Source organism: Narcine bancroftii, chromosome 1, assembly GCF_036971445.1.
Source record: "Narcine bancroftii isolate sNarBan1 chromosome 1, sNarBan1.hap1, whole genome shotgun sequence".
Classification (NCBI taxonomy): Eukaryota; Metazoa; Chordata; class Chondrichthyes; order Torpediniformes; family Narcinidae; genus Narcine; species Narcine bancroftii.
In genome coordinates this window covers 293,394,583-293,412,042 of record NC_091469.1, presented here as the reverse complement: position 1 = coordinate 293,412,042, position 17,460 = coordinate 293,394,583, and the positions used below count along the sequence as shown (strand labels likewise).

Below are 17,460 nucleotides of genomic sequence, written 5' to 3'. Positions count from 1 at the left end.
TTTGGAGTACTGTGTGCAGTTTTGGGCCCATTATCTTAGAAAGGATGTAATGATGTTGGAGAGAGTACAGCAGATTAACCAGGATGATTACTGGAATGCAAGGGCTAACATATGAGAAATATTGATCAGCTCTTGGACTGTATTTGGGGTACAGAAGAATGAGAAGGGATGTGGGAGAAACATTTCAAATGCTGAAAGGATTGGACAGAATAGATGTGAATAAGATGTTTCCCTTGGTGGGCGAGTCCAGGACCAGAGAGCACAGTCTTAGAATTAGAGGGTAAAAACAGAGATTTAAAACAGATGAGGAGAAATTTCTTTAGCCAGAGGGTCATGGATTTGTGGAATTCATTGCCACATGCAGCTGTAGAGGCAGGATCATTGGGGGAGTTTGAGGAGGAGATTGATAGGCATCTAATTAGTCAGGGTATCAAGGGATATGGGGAAAATGCAGGAAATTGGAACTAGATGTGAAAACAGTTTAGCTCATGTTGCAGTGGCGGGGGCTGTCTTATGATCTTACAGAGATATATTTAATTTGTTAAAAACAAGGGCTTTTGATAAATTATAATGGAATATATAATTACAATACAACTCCAATCTATGTTGGATAAATGGTGTTTTTGGGAGAACTGGTCATTTTTTTAAAAACCAGCCCAATAGCAACAGCAAATCACTTGTAACAGTGTCTAATCAACAAACAACAAGGGAAGGCTTTTTAAGCATTAAATAATGTATAATTCTCACCAAAAAATGCTGTCTGCTACTGATCACCAACACCTCCATTGTGGCCCTGGGAGCCCAAGATCCCCACCACTGCTGGGAGAAGAGATTCTTCTGACCGTTTTCTGGAAGACAATGGCATGTAGATTGAGAGGGAGGGTTGGTGAGAAAAGTCAACAAGGAAGACAAAGAAGAAATGGAAAGAGAAAGGGGAGGGTGTTACCTGAAACGAAGACAATCATCGTTCGAATTTCATGTCGAGTGAATTTTTTTCCAACTTATGAAGTCAGTTTGGTTCGGGGGGGGGAATTTTTTTTGGATAAATGAGATTTGTTTGGGATAATTGGATTTGTACTGTAATTGAATTAAAATTAAAAAATAATTAAAAACACTCGTTTAAAAACAATGTAGTTGTCGTAAAATTGATTATTTGTTCTGCACATCTGGTGCAACTCACTGAAACCACTGTCGCTGTTCTCTCTGCAGTGTTGTTCATAACTTTTGACAAGAAATTGTGATTAAAATGATCAAAAATAAAACCCACTGTTAACCAGACAGGGCAGTCTATAGTTAAAACCCTCCGTACAAGAGATAGGGCACAGATAGGTGTTATTAACAAGAAACTTGCATACACATACATGTAATTGATATCCTGCAATAGATAATTAATGACAACTACCATTAGATCTGCCTTTGCCACCAGTGGAGCAGTTTCTTGGGGGAGGGAGTGTCTGAAACGCCGGGGTTCAGGCAATGCTGCAAAGCTGGGGATTGCTGAGCCAGAGCTAAACTGTGGATGCCAAAATGTCTGAAGGGCTAAAGAAATGTCATTCTTTAGTGCCAAAATGTCCGTTGTCAAAATGCCTGTTGTCTGCCCATTCAAACTCTGCCAAGTTCATGTATTAGGATAAATGGGTTGGCAAGGTTAGTGTGGTGCTCTTACAGCACCAGTGATTGGGTCCAGGGTTCGAAACCTGAGCTGTCTGTAAGGAGTTTGTACGTTCTCCCCATGTCCATGTGGGTTTCCTCCAGGTGCTCTAGTTTCCTCCCACCCTTCAAAAATGTATGGGGTGGGGGGGGGGTGGGGAAGGGAGGTGAGGTGGTTATGGGTCATTTGAGTGTAATTGGGCAGCACGGGCTTGTGGGCCGAAATAGCCTGTTTCTGTACTGTATGTCTAAATTTAAACACACAAATAAAAATTATAGGACTGTGGCTCCTAGATTATGCTGCTAACGATTCTGCACGTTCTTTTATTTTCCCCATTTTAAGAGGGTCAGGGTGAGGAGAATTTTGCGGCCCTTCTTCCTCCTCCAGAACTCATCGCTGATGAAAAAGACTTTCAAATGCCTCCGACAAACATTGCCACAAATCACCAGGTAAAATGGGTTGGGCTGCTGTAAAACTTGTATTTTCTCTGATGTGACCATGATACAAGAAGCTAATAAAGCTTTATCAACAGTGTTACGAGCCCAGTGGACCCCAAAACTCAGTCACAATGGATTTTCACCAAGGCAAATGGTTACTTAAACAAAAGTTGCTTTTAATTATCTTTAAATATGAAAACAGAATCACACTTTAACTTATCACTATTGACTTAATCCCCTTCTAATTCTAAGCACATGTACATGTAATGTGTGTGTAAGTTCAGAAAAGTTTTTTGATTCACAGTACAATCTCACTTTTTATTCCTCTCAGTTCACTGGTTGCAGGCAATTCTTATACTGTGCACAGAATTTAACATTTATCAAGTTCACCAGGCTTTGCAGCTTGAAAGGTAAATGGTTATCACTCAGGAAGGTTTTCAGAGAGATTTTTTGTACGCTGGACACCCACAACTGATTACTTTTTAATTAGCCACTTCAGTGTCTTGCTGAAAAAACTTGCCCCCTCAGGGTTTCCTAGATGATAACCTCTTTCTTTCAGGTCACCACAGAGTTCCTTTTTGTTTCTCTTATTTCAAGTGAAACATTAGACAGCCTCTTGCATGAACCACAAGACCCTAAGCACTCATAACCTGTCTTCCAAATGGGATTTTCCAGAAGCTTGCCAGCTTGTCCTGTTCCAGTCCTAGCTGATGACTGTAAAACTGTAGAACTGATCTTGATCTCTCCCTCACAGAGAAAAAACCTGTTTTACACTCTCCTTGCAAAACCACATGATCCTCCTAAAACAGCAAGTTGCACTCCAGACAGAATGTGGCCTTTTTGTAAACAACAATCCATTAGCAAAGGCACTCTCCAAAGCTTTTGCAAAGGCTCTGGGGCTGATATGTCTAGCATGAGCAGAGCTCCAGTATTTTAAATAAAATCTGTTTTAAAGTGTTTGTATGTGGCCTATGCTAAAAACCCTGCCCCAATTTATCCTCCAAAAACCTATCTATATACAATACAAACACAACATAATTTGTCACAACAGTAAGAATGCTTATCTGGGTGTTGCAGTACATGATGGTTTGTTTATTAAGTTTTGTAGATGTCTCATTTGGGTGCATATGTTCAAAAACTTGCTCCAAAGCTGAAATGCCTCGTCTCATGAGCATATGGTTGCAAGTTTTAAAGTGGGGAGTTTTTAGATTAAATCCTTGACCTAGAAATGTGCCTGAGTTTCCTATTTTACATTGGTGAATTGAAATTTTCTTCAACATACTGATTATAGTAAAACCTCTGGTAACTGGCACCTACGGGGATTGGTAGATGGCAGATAGTTGTTTGAGACTTGCTTTTAAAATGCCTAACTAATACACTTGCGTTAAGAATAAACAGTTTAAACGACTACTTGGAGTGAACAAACTTCATTTTACTTTATTTTCAGTCACATCCTTTGAAAACATTTAACTAGTGCTGCATCTGTAGCTTCCTTCCCCTCCACGGGGCAGCCTGAAAGATGAACAATAACGTCATAATTAACCCCTCTTCCCCCAAGATTGAGCCTCTGACCGGGGTGACCCTTATCAAGCAGGGATAAGGAGACCCTTTAAGAATGTCACCCCAACAGCGAGCTGCATTAACCAATTCCTCATTCTGGGTGATGCCATCGCTGCTTCACACAACTTTATCCAAACAGCAAAGCATGACCAAGACGCTCTGCTGGCTGAATATTTGCTCACACTTTCACCAAATGTTTGTGTTACCTCAGAGAACATGTACTTCTACAATTTTTAACTTGCTTTTTTTTTAACCTATTGCTTTATTCTAATTTAAGTTTCAATATTTATTTTCCTGTGTTTTGTAACATTGAAAACTTGTACAGTCAATTTTTTTTGGAACCTTAATTCATTGACCTCCAGTTATGCTGGCATTTAGGGAGGGGAGGAAAGATTAAAATACAACTGGATTAATGATGTATTGTATTACATTTTCTTAGTGTTATGCTGCTTTTGGCCTTGCATCTGTTGCTGTTCACAATGATGGCCATGTTGCTGTTTGCTCGAGCACAGGTGAAGTGATGTCTGATTTTTTTTAAGCTGTTTTGCTATATTTCAGCAAGATGTAATGCTCAACCACAGGCACCTCTGAATATCCTTTTGCATCAACACGAGTTTTCAGTCCTCATTTCACAAAACAGTGGTGACAAATTGCTTTTTTTTTTGGTCATTGAGTGTTAATGCTGTTCAGTGGCTCACATTTAATCACTATTAGGTGGGTGGGGGGGGGGGAAAGGGGGAGGGGCGGAGGTTTGATGACCAAAGGAACTTGTTTTTTTTGTCTTTAAACTCTGCTTTTTTTTCCTGCTTGCAAAGCAAACTCTGGAAACCAGAACCAATTCACTGCATTGCCATGATATTTATACTGAGAAGCCTTTGGGGCTTCGTTAAGGGCAACCTGAGATTGGGAAACCTGAATATTTTTTTCTTTCTTCATTTGAAAGATTCCACATCCAAACTGTAATCATTAAGAATGGTCCAAGGGGAAGAACTTTTTTTTTTCAAAACCAAAGCACCCTGGTATATTTCACCAATTGGTAGATTGCCTAGCTTAGCAGAATCATTGTCCCCTTTGCTCAAGATCCATTTTGAGACCATGGTTCCTGTGGCTCGCTCTTCCAAATTGGAAGATAAAGGGGTCAGGGAGAGAGAGAATGAGGCAAGGTTTGAACAGCAAAGAAATTTGATGAATAGGAAAAATTGGGCAAATGTAGGTGGGACATGAGCAATGTGCTATTTTTTAAAAAAGACGCAAATCACATGACATGATCAGAGAAACTGATTGCAGCAGGCATAGGGCCAGTCTCCCCTTCAAACTTAGTGTCAATCCTTTTTCAGTACCATATTTCTGCATTCTTTCCCCATATCCCTTTTCTAATTGATGTCTTTAAATAGATTCAGTAACTTTTTTCTTCTGTGCTCCTTAATTATGGTGATTTCCACAGCTTTGCTGCTATTTGAGAGAAGTGTTTTGGTCTGAAACTGGGGACTGTGATCCTTTTCTCATGACTGTACATGTACTACCAAATAAAGCAGGGTTTCTCTGGACCACAGTGCATACATATTACACAGCACATAATAATTACATACATGCATAAAGGTGCATTTAAAATAAATATCTAGAAATACTTTGGGATGATTTACTTGGTGACTGGATACTGTTCATCAATTTCACATTCTGCCGGAAAAAGCAATTTCTCAGTTCAGCAGTCCTGATTTTGATGCCTCTGCACCATTCCCTTGATGTTAGTGGGTCAAAGGTAATGGGTGGAAAGGGTCCTGTATAATTATTTGAGCTCTATTTAAGCAATGCATCTGGTAAACGTCAACATTGGATGAAAGAAAGATCGCAATGATCTCGGCTGTTTTAATGATCTTCTGCATTGGCTTCTGGTCTGATACTTTCTTCTCGGCTGTTTTAATGATCTTCTGCATTGGCTTCTGGTGGGATACTTTGCAGCAACAATCCCACGCAATGATGCAGCCAGACAAACACTCTCAATTGTGCTTCTGTAAAATGTTTTTATGATGGGGGTGCTGGTGGCCAAACACTCATACTGTGTCTATTGCTGTCAGAATTTTATTTTACTAGATGATATCCCCCTCCTTCTAAAGTATAAACCAATGACAGTTTTGCTATTCCTGGTACAATATAATGGTTATTACAAACCCTCTATTGCAAGTATATCCTTTTATGAGCAAGGAGTGAATTGCATGCAATACTCAACAAGAGAAGCCTCCACCAGGCTCTGTAATTGTAGCAAGACTTCTTTGCTTCTGTCTCTTTATCCTCTTGCTCGAGTTGGTGAGTGCATTATTTGCTGCCTTCGCTGCTTGCTACATCTACGTGGTTGCTTTCAATGGCCAGTGTAGAAGGTTATCCGAATTTAAAGTTTTAAATTTGGACATACAGCATGGTGACAAGTCCATGAGTCTGTGCTGCCCAATCAATTGATCTACAACCCCCCCGTATGTTTTGGAGGGTGGAAGGAAACTGAAGCTTCTGGGAAAACCCATTCAAACACAGGGAGAATGTACAAACTCCCTACAGAGAGCATAAGATTCGAACCATGGTCCCGATTACTGGTGCTGTAAGTGTTGCACTAACTGTGCCGCCCCCAAGTCTCTTCATTCATCAACCCTTAGCAAGCTGATGCCATTCGTAATATATAGACTCTGCTTTTCCTACTAAGCTGGACAACTTTCTGCTTATCTGTTATGCACCCATAATTTTCTCATCCTCTTCATAATTCATGACCTATCCAACGTCTTAAGTTCAAATTTATTGTCCGAGTACATACATTACATCAAATACAACCTAGAGAATTTCATTGGTAACTATCCAGTTTGATGTTGTTGACAAACTTTGAAATGTTAAATTGTTTTTTTTTATTAAATCACCAATCTCTGAACAGCAGAGATCCAAGCTCTGATCCCTGTGGTAGTTTACTGAATGACAACTTGTCAACCCCCAGAAAAAGACCCATTTCTTCCTGCTGTTTTCGACCTATCAAACCAATGTTCAAAGTGCCTCAAGTATAATACACAAAAGTGCTGGCTATGCAACATCCATGAAAAGTAATGGATAGTCAATGTATCAACAAGGTTTAATTTTACACAATAAGCTTTTGTCTGGGGTTTTGTGAAGAATTTATGGAAAGCCAAGCACACACCCACTGGTTTTCCTTCCTTTATTCTGCAAATTGCATCCTGATAAATAAATCCCAGTACATCCGTCAAATTTGATTTCCCTTCCAGAAATCCATGTGATTTTTGTCCATTTCCATTTATATTTTCCTGTTGTCCTGTATTTTCATCCTTTGTAATTTTCCCCACTATTGATTGGTTACTAGTCCATATTTCTATCTCCCACTCTCCCTCTTCTTAAATAGTGGAGTTACGTTTTCCACACTCTTAATCTTTGGGAACTATTGCACAATCTTTTGAATTCTAGGAATGGATAATTAGTCCATCTGCTGTATTCACAGCTATCTCCAGGATGCAAATTATCAGTCTCTGGGAATTTGTCCACTTTCACAACTATTCATTTCACTGACTTGTTTTTGGTAATTAATTGTGCTTAACTCTGTACAATACCTTGTGTGATCAAGCTATATGTTCTGTATTCATGTTGGTTCTGTCATTGGCTATTGACAAAAATCTAAATCATAATCAGTGGTTAATTTTATTTTCCTTCTGAAATATCCTCTAGGACATGAAGGGGGATAAAGAATGGAAAACCTATTTTCGCAATTTTACACAGTCTTTGACCTCACTATTGGTGCTGCTAACAACAGCCAACAATCCTGATGGTTAGTTATGTTTCCTTCTGTAAAATATTATTGCTGTCTCATCATGTTTGTAATTGTTGTGAGAGCTATTTTCCTCTTTTGTCCAAAGCTTAGTTGAATTGAAACTAGAAAACCGTAACACAATTTTTAAGGTCTGTTAACATTGTGTTGTTTTTGTTGCTCTAATGTAGAAAAAGTGAACCAGATCTTTGATTAGCATCCTGGACAAAGTCTGTGGAATTGTACCATGTAGTGTAAGACAATGTCTGATATGTGGTTTGATATTCTCTACTGCCTTTGTTAAATGGGTCTTTTTTTGGTTTTCCATAATTCAATGTGCCAATTGGAAGAGTTTCTTCATTACCATTGTTTAGTTCAATTCGATTTCTTCCAACCTCTTTCAAAATTGAGTTCTGGTTTGTGCAGTAACAGAACGAAGGGATTTTATGTTGTATATGGATACCTGCATATTTTGTAAGTGGTCATCCTTGCTCTACATTCTAGATGTACTCAATGGGGAGAGAATGGATTGCACTCATGTCCAAGCCTTAGTTCATGAGAGGCAGTCAGATCCCAACTTCCTGTTCCCATTGGCTAACAGAAATAAGCTTGGGGTGTGTTTCAGGCTTATCTATATGACTCATGAGTGTGTATTGTGAGTCAAGGATCATGTGGAGTTATCTGAATAGAATGCTTCCTGAGTGAACATTGCTGCTGATCACGACATCTCCCGGCAGTCAGCACTAGAGTGAATTCTTCTTACTGCAAAGATCCATTGGGTATTCACAACCTGCCAGACACTCTCTTGACTCTCTTTTAAATTGTATGGTAGTCATCTTTTACTGAATTGTCTAGTATTTTCTTTCCTTCTAGTGATGATACCAGCCTATTCAAAAAACAGATGGTATGCACTGTTCTTCATTACCTTCAGCATTATTGGTAAGTCTTGTGCTTTCATCCTTATCAGTACAAGAATATAACTGAATTAAATTCTATATTGTCGTCTATGCTTAAATAAAGTAAAAAGTTCTATCCAGGCAAGTCGATGTGCACAGCAAGTATTGCAGTGAGGAACAAACTCTGCAGGGAGCACGGTAACAATAAGTAAACTCGTGTATGGTATAGAGAAAAGTACAAAGAATGCAAGAATGTCACTTGGCCATGAAAGATCTTGTCGGACTCTGGCTTTACCTTACTCTTAATTTAGTCTATGTGTGGTCTGAGTCCAGCGTGTTCTTTGAATGAAGTGATAGGAGAAGGTATTCGGTTCAACAGTCAGTTTATTACACAGCACAAGAATAAAACTTAACAGAGCTCTGGGTCAGTCGTTAGTTCATAGGTCACCTGCACAGTGAGCTACTCCCCAAGACTGACCCCTCTTGTCCAGTTGGCTCAGTTTATATAGATCAACCTTATCATACAGAACAAAAGTTGGCTTCCTTTGCTAGATTTCATTATCATAGAACAAAAGTTGTCTTCCTTTGCTAGATCTTTTTGCATAAGGGTTATCACAAGTCATCTCCTGTTTTGCAGATATCTGGGGTGTAGCACTCCCATCTTAATCCTCCAGGCCAGACTATCCTGTTGTGTTGATCAGAAATTAATTCATCCCCAGATATTTCTAATCACCATTCTGTTCCTGTCTGGCCAATTTCTGCTGTTCTCTTTAACACCTCCTCCTGCCTTAATCTTCCTCCTAGACTGGTTTTCCATTCCCTTTGTTTCTTGCAGGCCATTCTTTGTTCTGGTCTGGCCTGTGTCTCCTGTGCTACTCACCACCTCCTTCAGTTTGAGCATTCCTCCTAAATCGTTTTATGCATTTCCTCTCCCTGTATTTGGGAGCAGACAATTTTGCTCAGCCAACTTTGCTCCATGCTGTGATTGCCACTTAATCACATTCCTCTTTTCCCCTGAACCATGCAGTAAATATACACTTATTAATTAATAATTTCTTTCATAATGTTTTAACCCCTAGATTCCAACAGTCCCCCTTTTGGTCTCAGGAAACTGAGACCAACCACCTGTTACCTTATGGGACCAAGAGCTCAAGAGTTTTTGCAAGGACCGGCATCTCCGACCCCTTGTTAAACTTAACCTCACAAACTTGGCCATTATGAACACACTTCAGTTCAGTGTTCAGAAATGTCAGTCCAATCCTCAAAGTACTGTTTCGGTTAGTTATGGGCCTCCCAGGCTGACCACAAACCCTTTGTACAGTTGTTTCCTTCTCCAGATGCTTCAAAGGCTAGGAACAACATCACCCATAGTCCCCACATAGTGTCTATCACAGCCCCCTAAATTCTGTTGACTTCAATATAGAAATATCACTTCAAATACTGAAATACAGTCACCGTAATCCAATAGTCTCTTTAAAGGGACGTGTTAAGTGTTCGTAGTCCGTGGTTTCTTCACAGAGTCCCAGTCATCTCCATTCGAATCTGTTCCAGTGTCCGTGTTGGTGGGTCCGTTGCTGTTCACTGACTCCAATGATACCACATCTCGCCTTTTCCCTGTAGTCGAACCGCGTGGGACGTCCTCTCCACCACTCTGTAGGGTCCTGTCCACCTGGGCTCCGACCACTTTCTTTTGATGATCTTTAGCAGAACCCACTCCACGACTGAAGGTATCGGTGTTTCCCCTTCTCTGTTGGGACTTGTGACCTGTTGTGAAAAATCTGACACCAGAGCCGTTAGTTTATCATAATAAAGCTTGCATCCCATTGAACTTACCTCATTCTTCGTAGTCTGAATTCCAGCTCCCGGTCCTGGAAACTGGTGCCCTGTTTGTAGTTCATATGGAGTAAATCCTGTCACAGAACTTACCGAACTCCTTATTGACATTAATGCCAGGGGCAACGCATCCACCCAATTTAGTTTGGTCCGTGCCTGTACTTTCCCGATCTTACCTTTTATTGTTTGGTTCATCCTCTCCACTTTCCCTTGGGATTGTGGATGGTACACCGTTCCAAAGGCATGTTTCAATCCCAACATTGCTTCTACCTCCTGTAGATCGTTATTCTTAAAATGACTTCCATTATCGGACCTAATTTTTCTAGGAAATCCGTGTCTCGGAATATACTGGTTGATCAGGAATTTACATACCGTCCTTGCAACTTCTCTTTTGGCAGGGATTGCCTCCGGCCACCCTGTGAACACATCTACTGCTACTAAGAGGTATCGATAGCCACTTACCCTCTCAATCATGTCCGTATAATCAAGTACGATTTCCTGCCCTGGTAACTTAGGTAGCGGGAACTGACCTTCATGTGGCTTTACAGTCCCCTTTACATTGAAAGTTATACATACCTCACACTCTCTAATATGGTTCTCCACCATCACCGGCAGGAAGGGGTGCCACCAATGTATCAAGTACCTTATCATCTGCTTCTTTCCACAGTGTGTTAGCCCATGTACCTCCTCGAGGAGGGGTTTCATGAGTCCAGATGGTAAGACTGGCCTCCCGTCTATCGATCTCCATAATCCTTGATCCTTGGTTGCCCCCCTTTCCTCCCATACCATCCTTTCCTGAGGTGATGCCTTTGCTTGTTCCTGTACTATTACTTCTACCCTACACGGTGGTAATAAGTCATGTGCTGTTCTGTCTGCCTGTATCATAATAAACTGAGGGCCGTATCCTGCTGCCCTTTTAGCGGCCATGTCCGCTTCCTGATTTCCCCAAGCCACCATCGTATCTGTTCTAACATGTCCTTTACATTTAAGAACTGCTAATGCCTTTGGTTTCAGGAGGGCCTCAGCCAGTTTCCTAATGTCCTTCTCGTGTTTAATTGGGGTCATTGCTGCTGTTAAAAACCCACTTCTAATCCATTGACTAAGCTCAACCTGTATTGTCCCTAGCACATATGCCGAGTCTGTATATATATTGACCTCCTTCCCTTCTGCCCATTCTAATGCTGCTATCATTCCCTGTAGTTCTGCGAGTTGTGCTGACTCCTTTCCTCTCACTGTCCCTGTAATGATTTCTTCAAATCCTCCTGTAGTTTTTCGTACCACCGCATTGGCAGCTTTCAATCCATCTGTGGGGTGTCTGTAATAACACCCATCTGTAAACGAGGTTTCATCTGGTTCTCTTAAGGGTGTAGCCTGTAAGTCAGGTCTTATTTTAATATCCTTTACTACCCTCTTCTCACAACAGTGTGGTTCTCCCTCTCCTATATTGTCTGCCATGTTAATGCCTTCATGGGTAAACGTAACATTTGGAGCATTCAGGATCTTTTCTAGTCTCGTCTGCCTTAGCAAAGTCATTGTAAATGCTGTCGAGCTCACAAATGCTACAATACTATGTGTTGTTAATACCGTCAGGCCATGTCCCATTACTATGTGTGCCACCTTTTGTAAAATCTTTGCTACTCCCACTGCATGTCTCGTACATGGTAGGTGTCTGTCTTCTGTCGGGTCTAGTGTGATATTCACATACATGAGCACACATCTTCCACCCCCTTTTTTCTGAAAAAGAACACCATCAATTGTGTGTGCTTTTTCAGAAACATCCAAAAAGAAAGGTAGTTTATAATTTGGAATCGCCAAATCTATAGCTGTTGTAAGAGCTTGCTTCAATAGAATAAAACTCATCTCAGCCTGTGCAGTCCAATCAAGTGTAGCTCCCAGATTCCTCATCCCCTGCTCATTCACCAAAGTTCGCAGTGGATGTGTCAACTCACCATACGATGGGATAAACTGCCTACTATAACCTGACAAACCCAAAAACGAAAGCATCTCTTTTACTGTCTTTGGTTTTGGATGATGTAGTATCGCTGTTCGATGTGCAGGGGAAATCCCTGTGCCTTTCGCTGAGACCATTCTCCCTAAAAAGGTGACCACCTGTCTGCAGCATTGCAGCTTTGAGCGAGAGACTTTAAAGCCTGCCTTGAACAGCTGCACTAGCAGGAGACAGGTGGCCTCCAAACAGGAAGTATGATCAGGAGTTGCTAATAGGATGTCATCTACATACTGGATCAGAACTACCCCACCTGGCAGTGCTAGCCCCCCCAGCTGTTCTTTCAACACCTGATTGAAAATCCCTGGAGATAAGATAAAGCCCTGCGGAAGCCTAGTATACCGCAACTTTCTACCTCTATACGTGAACGAAAACACATCTCTTAATGGTTCTGCCAGCGGCAAGCAAAAGAAAGCATTCGCTAAATCTATGCAAGAGAACCACTTGTGGTTGGGGGTTAAAGCAGTCATGGCAGTATATGGGTTTGGTACTGAACTGTGGGTGTTCTCACAATACCATTGATGCGCCTTAAGTCATGGGCCATCCGATATTTGCCAGTGTCTTGTTTAGGAACAGGTAATATGGGTGTATTCCAACTAGAACACGAATGTTCCAACACCCCTGAATACATAAGGCCATCAATGGTATCTGCCAAACCTTCCTCAGCTTCAGGTTTGTGGGGATACGGCATCTGCCAAATAGGGGTGTAATCTGACAGTTCGAAGGTTATGGGATCAACCTGCTGACAAAAACCCACATCTGCTGATCCCACTGACCACAGGTTCTCAGGGAGAGAATCTAGCATAGGGGCCGAGTCGGGGTGATCCATCTTCTCTCTACCATGAAAGCGTTCAATCTGTCTATGCTCAAGGAAGACTTGATCATATGTCGGAGACAAAATTCTGTATGCCTGACCAGATGAGGAGAACTGCACTGTCGGTATTTGGGTGTCAGACCAGTCACTAAGGGACCTCAAGTTCCGACACATCGGTCCCAAATCTTTTGCCTGGTGAGTAGTGCCAATTGCAAGGGTGACATGAGGAATGGCCTCACTTGCCATCTCATACCATTCCAGCTGTTCAGATGTCAGTGCCACCGTAGCGGCCACTCCCTTTCCTACCACTATGTAGTCCGAATTAATTTCCCATAGCATGCCCTCTACCTCTTCATAAAATGCATGCTGATACATTTCATCCCCATCCCTATCATAACAGAGGGTCATATGGGGGGGGTCCGAGGGAGGGGTATACGGGTGTAACGTCTGGATCCACGGCTTCCATTGATTATAAAGCTTTAGCAACCCTCCCTTCTGTGGGTCCTCTGGTTCCAACAGCCCCCAGTAAATGTCAGCCCATTGTCCCTCAGACGCGGATCCTCCAGCTGCCGCCAACAGCATCTGAGAACTGGAATGAAGTGTAGTTACTGAACAGTTCATAGAATATCCATTTGGAAAGGTGACCTCTATTCCGCTGGGTCCACAAAGGATCGATGCTCCGCACCTGACCAGCAGGTGTCTGCCCAAAAGATTGGTAGGGCACCTGGCTGACTAAATGTATTGATGTGTAAAAGTCTGTCACGCCACAGAAGTGACTAGTGGTGTAGAAAACGGCAGATTTTCTGGTGTACCCGAGAACCCTATCAGCTGGACGCTAGAGGATGATGTTTTATCTTGAAACTCAGCGCCAGTGAGTGTTGAAAATCTGGCTCCCATATCCACTAAAAAGGATACTTTCATGTCCATTACTTTAATCTGCAGGAAAGGGTCTGCCAACCTAGCCTGCTCATGGGTGCTCGGGCTCCGTCACTGTGGACAATATTGCTCCTCCTCTGTCAGCAAAGGGAATTGTCTCTTCGGAGCTAAAGCCGCATGGGATGCCTGATGTACCGGGGGTGGCACTGACGATCTCTGGGGCTGGACCCAATGCTCATTTTGTGGTGGTCCATATCCCCTTCCCCCAGTGTCCTGAGGACCCCAAACTAGGGGGCAGTCTCTCTTCCAGTGTCCTGGCTGACTGCATACAAAACATACGGCTGGCTGCATTCGTGGAGCACCCCGATCTCTCCCTCTTACTCGGAATCCCCCCATTGGACCTCCCATTCTGGCCACATAGTTGGGACCCGGTGCCCAATATGGGACCGGGTGCCAACTCATATTATTCCCTTGTGGTGGCTGCGGTGGCTGCTGAATCATCTGGTTTGCACCCTTTGAGGAAATCTTTTTTGCCTCGTTTGCCTTTCTCCTAGCCTCTTCCAATTGAAGCTTAAGGAGTTGCACTTGTGCCGACACCGTAGTTTGTTTGTCCTCCTTTTGCTTAGCCCTGTAACGTTTCATGTGATGGGTCAAATGTTTTTCCCATTGCTCATTTGAGCAACCAGGAATGTCAGGGTTATTCTCTAACGCCTCCCTAACTACAGCTGGCAGCCCGCTCGTTACTGCAGCCCTAAAGAGTGTAGTCTGCAAGGGATCTGTGGCTGGGTGTACTCCTGCTTTATCCGTCCAACTCTCCTTACACTGACTCAAAAAAGTCGAGATCTCCTCATCCTCTGACTCCTTTTGTCTATTGTGAGGAGTGGGGGTGGTGTGATCCTCTGACATTCCTACCGAGAAGGCATTCTCAAGTGTCTGTTCTTGCTCTCTCTCATTTGTTTTTTCCAGTCGCATACTAGTTTCCCTCACTTTACATACATCATTCTATATTTCCTTTGTTAACTCCTTCATTTCCTCCACCCTTTCCTGCATAACTCTCTTAAGTCTCTTCTTCGCCTCCTGGAGTTCGTGACCTGCTAATTCAGTGACATTCACTATTCCCTCATTTATCTGCATCACTGACATCTGGGGAATAGGATAAGGTGGTGGCAATGTCTCTGGTAACTTTGGATATAGCGGGGCTGACGGCTTAACCTCCCCCGTATTCTCCTTCATGATAGGGGGTCCCTTTTTAATATCATGTTGAAGGTTCGCTTCCACAGCCATGCAAGCCAATGTCATATTGTGTAAATCTGCCCTTCTCTGTTCCTTCACTTCTCTCTGTTGTTTAAGCCTTCTTCTATTCCATATAGATCCTTGTCCCTTTGCCTCATGTTCCTGTACCTCCTTGGCTGCTTCCCTCTCTGCTTCTCCTAAGTACAGCACCAGCCGGATTTTTTCAAAGCCTCGTGGTACCTTCCCCTGACTCTGCAGCTCTTTCCATATCTGTTCGTACCGTGCCATAGCCTGTACCTCCTCTCCCTTCGGTAATCCTCCCAGTAATTGATTCCTTGTTTTTTCCCACTGTCGGTTTACAGATGGGGGAACCCATCTGTCTTCCCCGAACTCTTGCCCTACATCCCTAATTACTCCTTCCATCTCTGTTCCGATTTTTAACCCTTTAGACTTCGTACTTCACTGGGTCTCTCCCCTGGTAGGATTTTGCCACCCTGCAATCTACTTCGACCCTTCCCACGTTATTATAAACACCAGCGGCACACTGTACACAATCCTTAAACAAATACTTATTATAAACTATTATGATACACTATACGATTCTTAAACAGATACTTATACACTATAGAAACAAATAACTATAACACAATACACCTTATACAGATACTTATTATACACTACTATGGTACACGATCCTTAATCAAATACTTATTACACACTATAGAAACAAATAACTATCACAATACACCTTATTCTAATTGGCCAAGTGTCTAAACCTATCTCTCGAGATCGCTACGAGGGGACTCCAACCCCGTTCTACTAGGAGGACTTCAACCCCCTTTTTACTACAGGGGACTCCAACCCCGTTCTACTAGGGGGACTCCAACCTCCCTTTTTACTACAGGGGACTCCAACCCCGTTCTACTAGGGGGACTCCAACCCCGTTCTACTAGGGGGACTCCAACCCCGTTCTACTAGGGGGACTCCAACCCCGTTCTACTAGGGGGACTCCAACCCACTTTTTACTACAGGGGACTCCAACCCCGTTCTACTAGGGGGACTCCAACCCCCTTTTGTTTTCTTCTTTGGCTTTAATGAGGGCTTTTGCAGAGTAGTGACAACACACAATTTATCGTTGCCAATAGCAGAACTTCGTTAAAACAGGTGTCTGCTTACCTCCCTTTGTAGAATGGTCACTTGTTGTTATCACCACACCACAATTGACCGGTGTTTCGTATCTTTTTCTTCTGTCACTTCTCCATCTTCATCATGTCGGGGTCACCAAATTGTCGGACTCTGGCTTTACCTTACTCTTAATTTAGTCTATGTGTGGTCTGAGTCCAGCGTGTTCTTTGAATGAAGTGATAGGAGAAGGTATTCGGTTCAACAGTCAGTTTATTACACAGCACAAGAATAAAACTTAACAGAGCTCTGGGTCAGTCGTTAGTTCATAGGTCACCTGCACAGTGAGCTACTCTCCAAAACTGACCCCTCTTGTCCAGTTGGCTCAGTTTATATAGATCAACCTTATCATACAGAACAAAAGTTGGCTTCCTTTGCTAGATTTCATTATCATACAGAACAAAAGTTGTCTTCCTTTGCTAGATCTTTTTGCATAAGGGTTATCACAAGTCATCTCCTGTTTTGCAGATATCTGGGGTGTAGCACTCCCATCTTAATCCTCCAGGCCAGACTATCCTGTTGTGTTGATCAGAAATTAATTCATCCCCAGATATTTCTAATCACCATTCTGTTCCTGTCTGGCCAATTTCTGCTGTTCTCTTTAACACCTCCTCCTGCCTTAATCTTCCTCCTAGACTGGTTTTCCATTCCCTTTGTTTCTTGCAGGCCATTCTTTGTTCTGGTCTGGCCTGTGTCTCCTGTGCTACTCACCACCTCCTTCAGTTTGAGCATTCCTCCTAAATCGTTTTATGCATTTCCTCTCCCTGTATTTGGGAGCAGACAATTTTGCTCAGCCAACTTTGCTCCATGCTGTGATTGCCACTTAATCACATTCCTCTTTTCCCCTGAACCATGCAGTAAATATACACTTATTAATTAATAATTTCTTTCATAATGTTTTAACCCCTAGATTCCAACAATCTACTTCAGAATTTGATAACAGCAGGAAAGAAACTGTCCTTGAATCTGCTGGTTCGTGTTTTAGGGTAGATGTATCTTCTCCCTGATGGATGGGGGAGATGACGGGTGGGGTGGGTACTATATTGGCAGTTTTCTCAAGATAGCAGGAGGTGTGGATGGAGTCAGAAGAGGCCAAGACCTTGAATTTCCTTTGGTAGTAGGAAAAGAGAGGTGTGGGGGGGGGGGGGGGTGGAGAATTGGGCCAACATTTGTTGAACTCTTG

The 17,460-nt window shown here is 42.4% G+C and overlaps 1 protein-coding gene across 4 annotated transcripts in view; it reads left to right on the top strand.

Moving 5' to 3' along the window:
* The window catches only part of tpcn2 (two pore segment channel 2), a 66,231-nt gene that overhangs the window by 14,920 nt on the left and 33,851 nt on the right, over positions 1-17,460 (top strand). For all 4 annotated transcript variants that reach the window (XR_011346953.1, XM_069904605.1, XM_069904597.1 and 1 more), the window contains exons 6-9: positions 1,994-2,100; positions 4,088-4,160; positions 7,360-7,459; positions 8,312-8,377. Coding sequence is in view for 3 of the 4 variants with exons in the window: in XM_069904605.1 (XP_069760706.1) it covers positions 1,994-2,100; positions 4,088-4,160; positions 7,360-7,459; positions 8,312-8,377 (346 nt within the window). In the remaining variant the exon portion in view is untranslated. The remainder of the gene's footprint in view (positions 1-1,993; positions 2,101-4,087; positions 4,161-7,359; positions 7,460-8,311; positions 8,378-17,460) is intronic.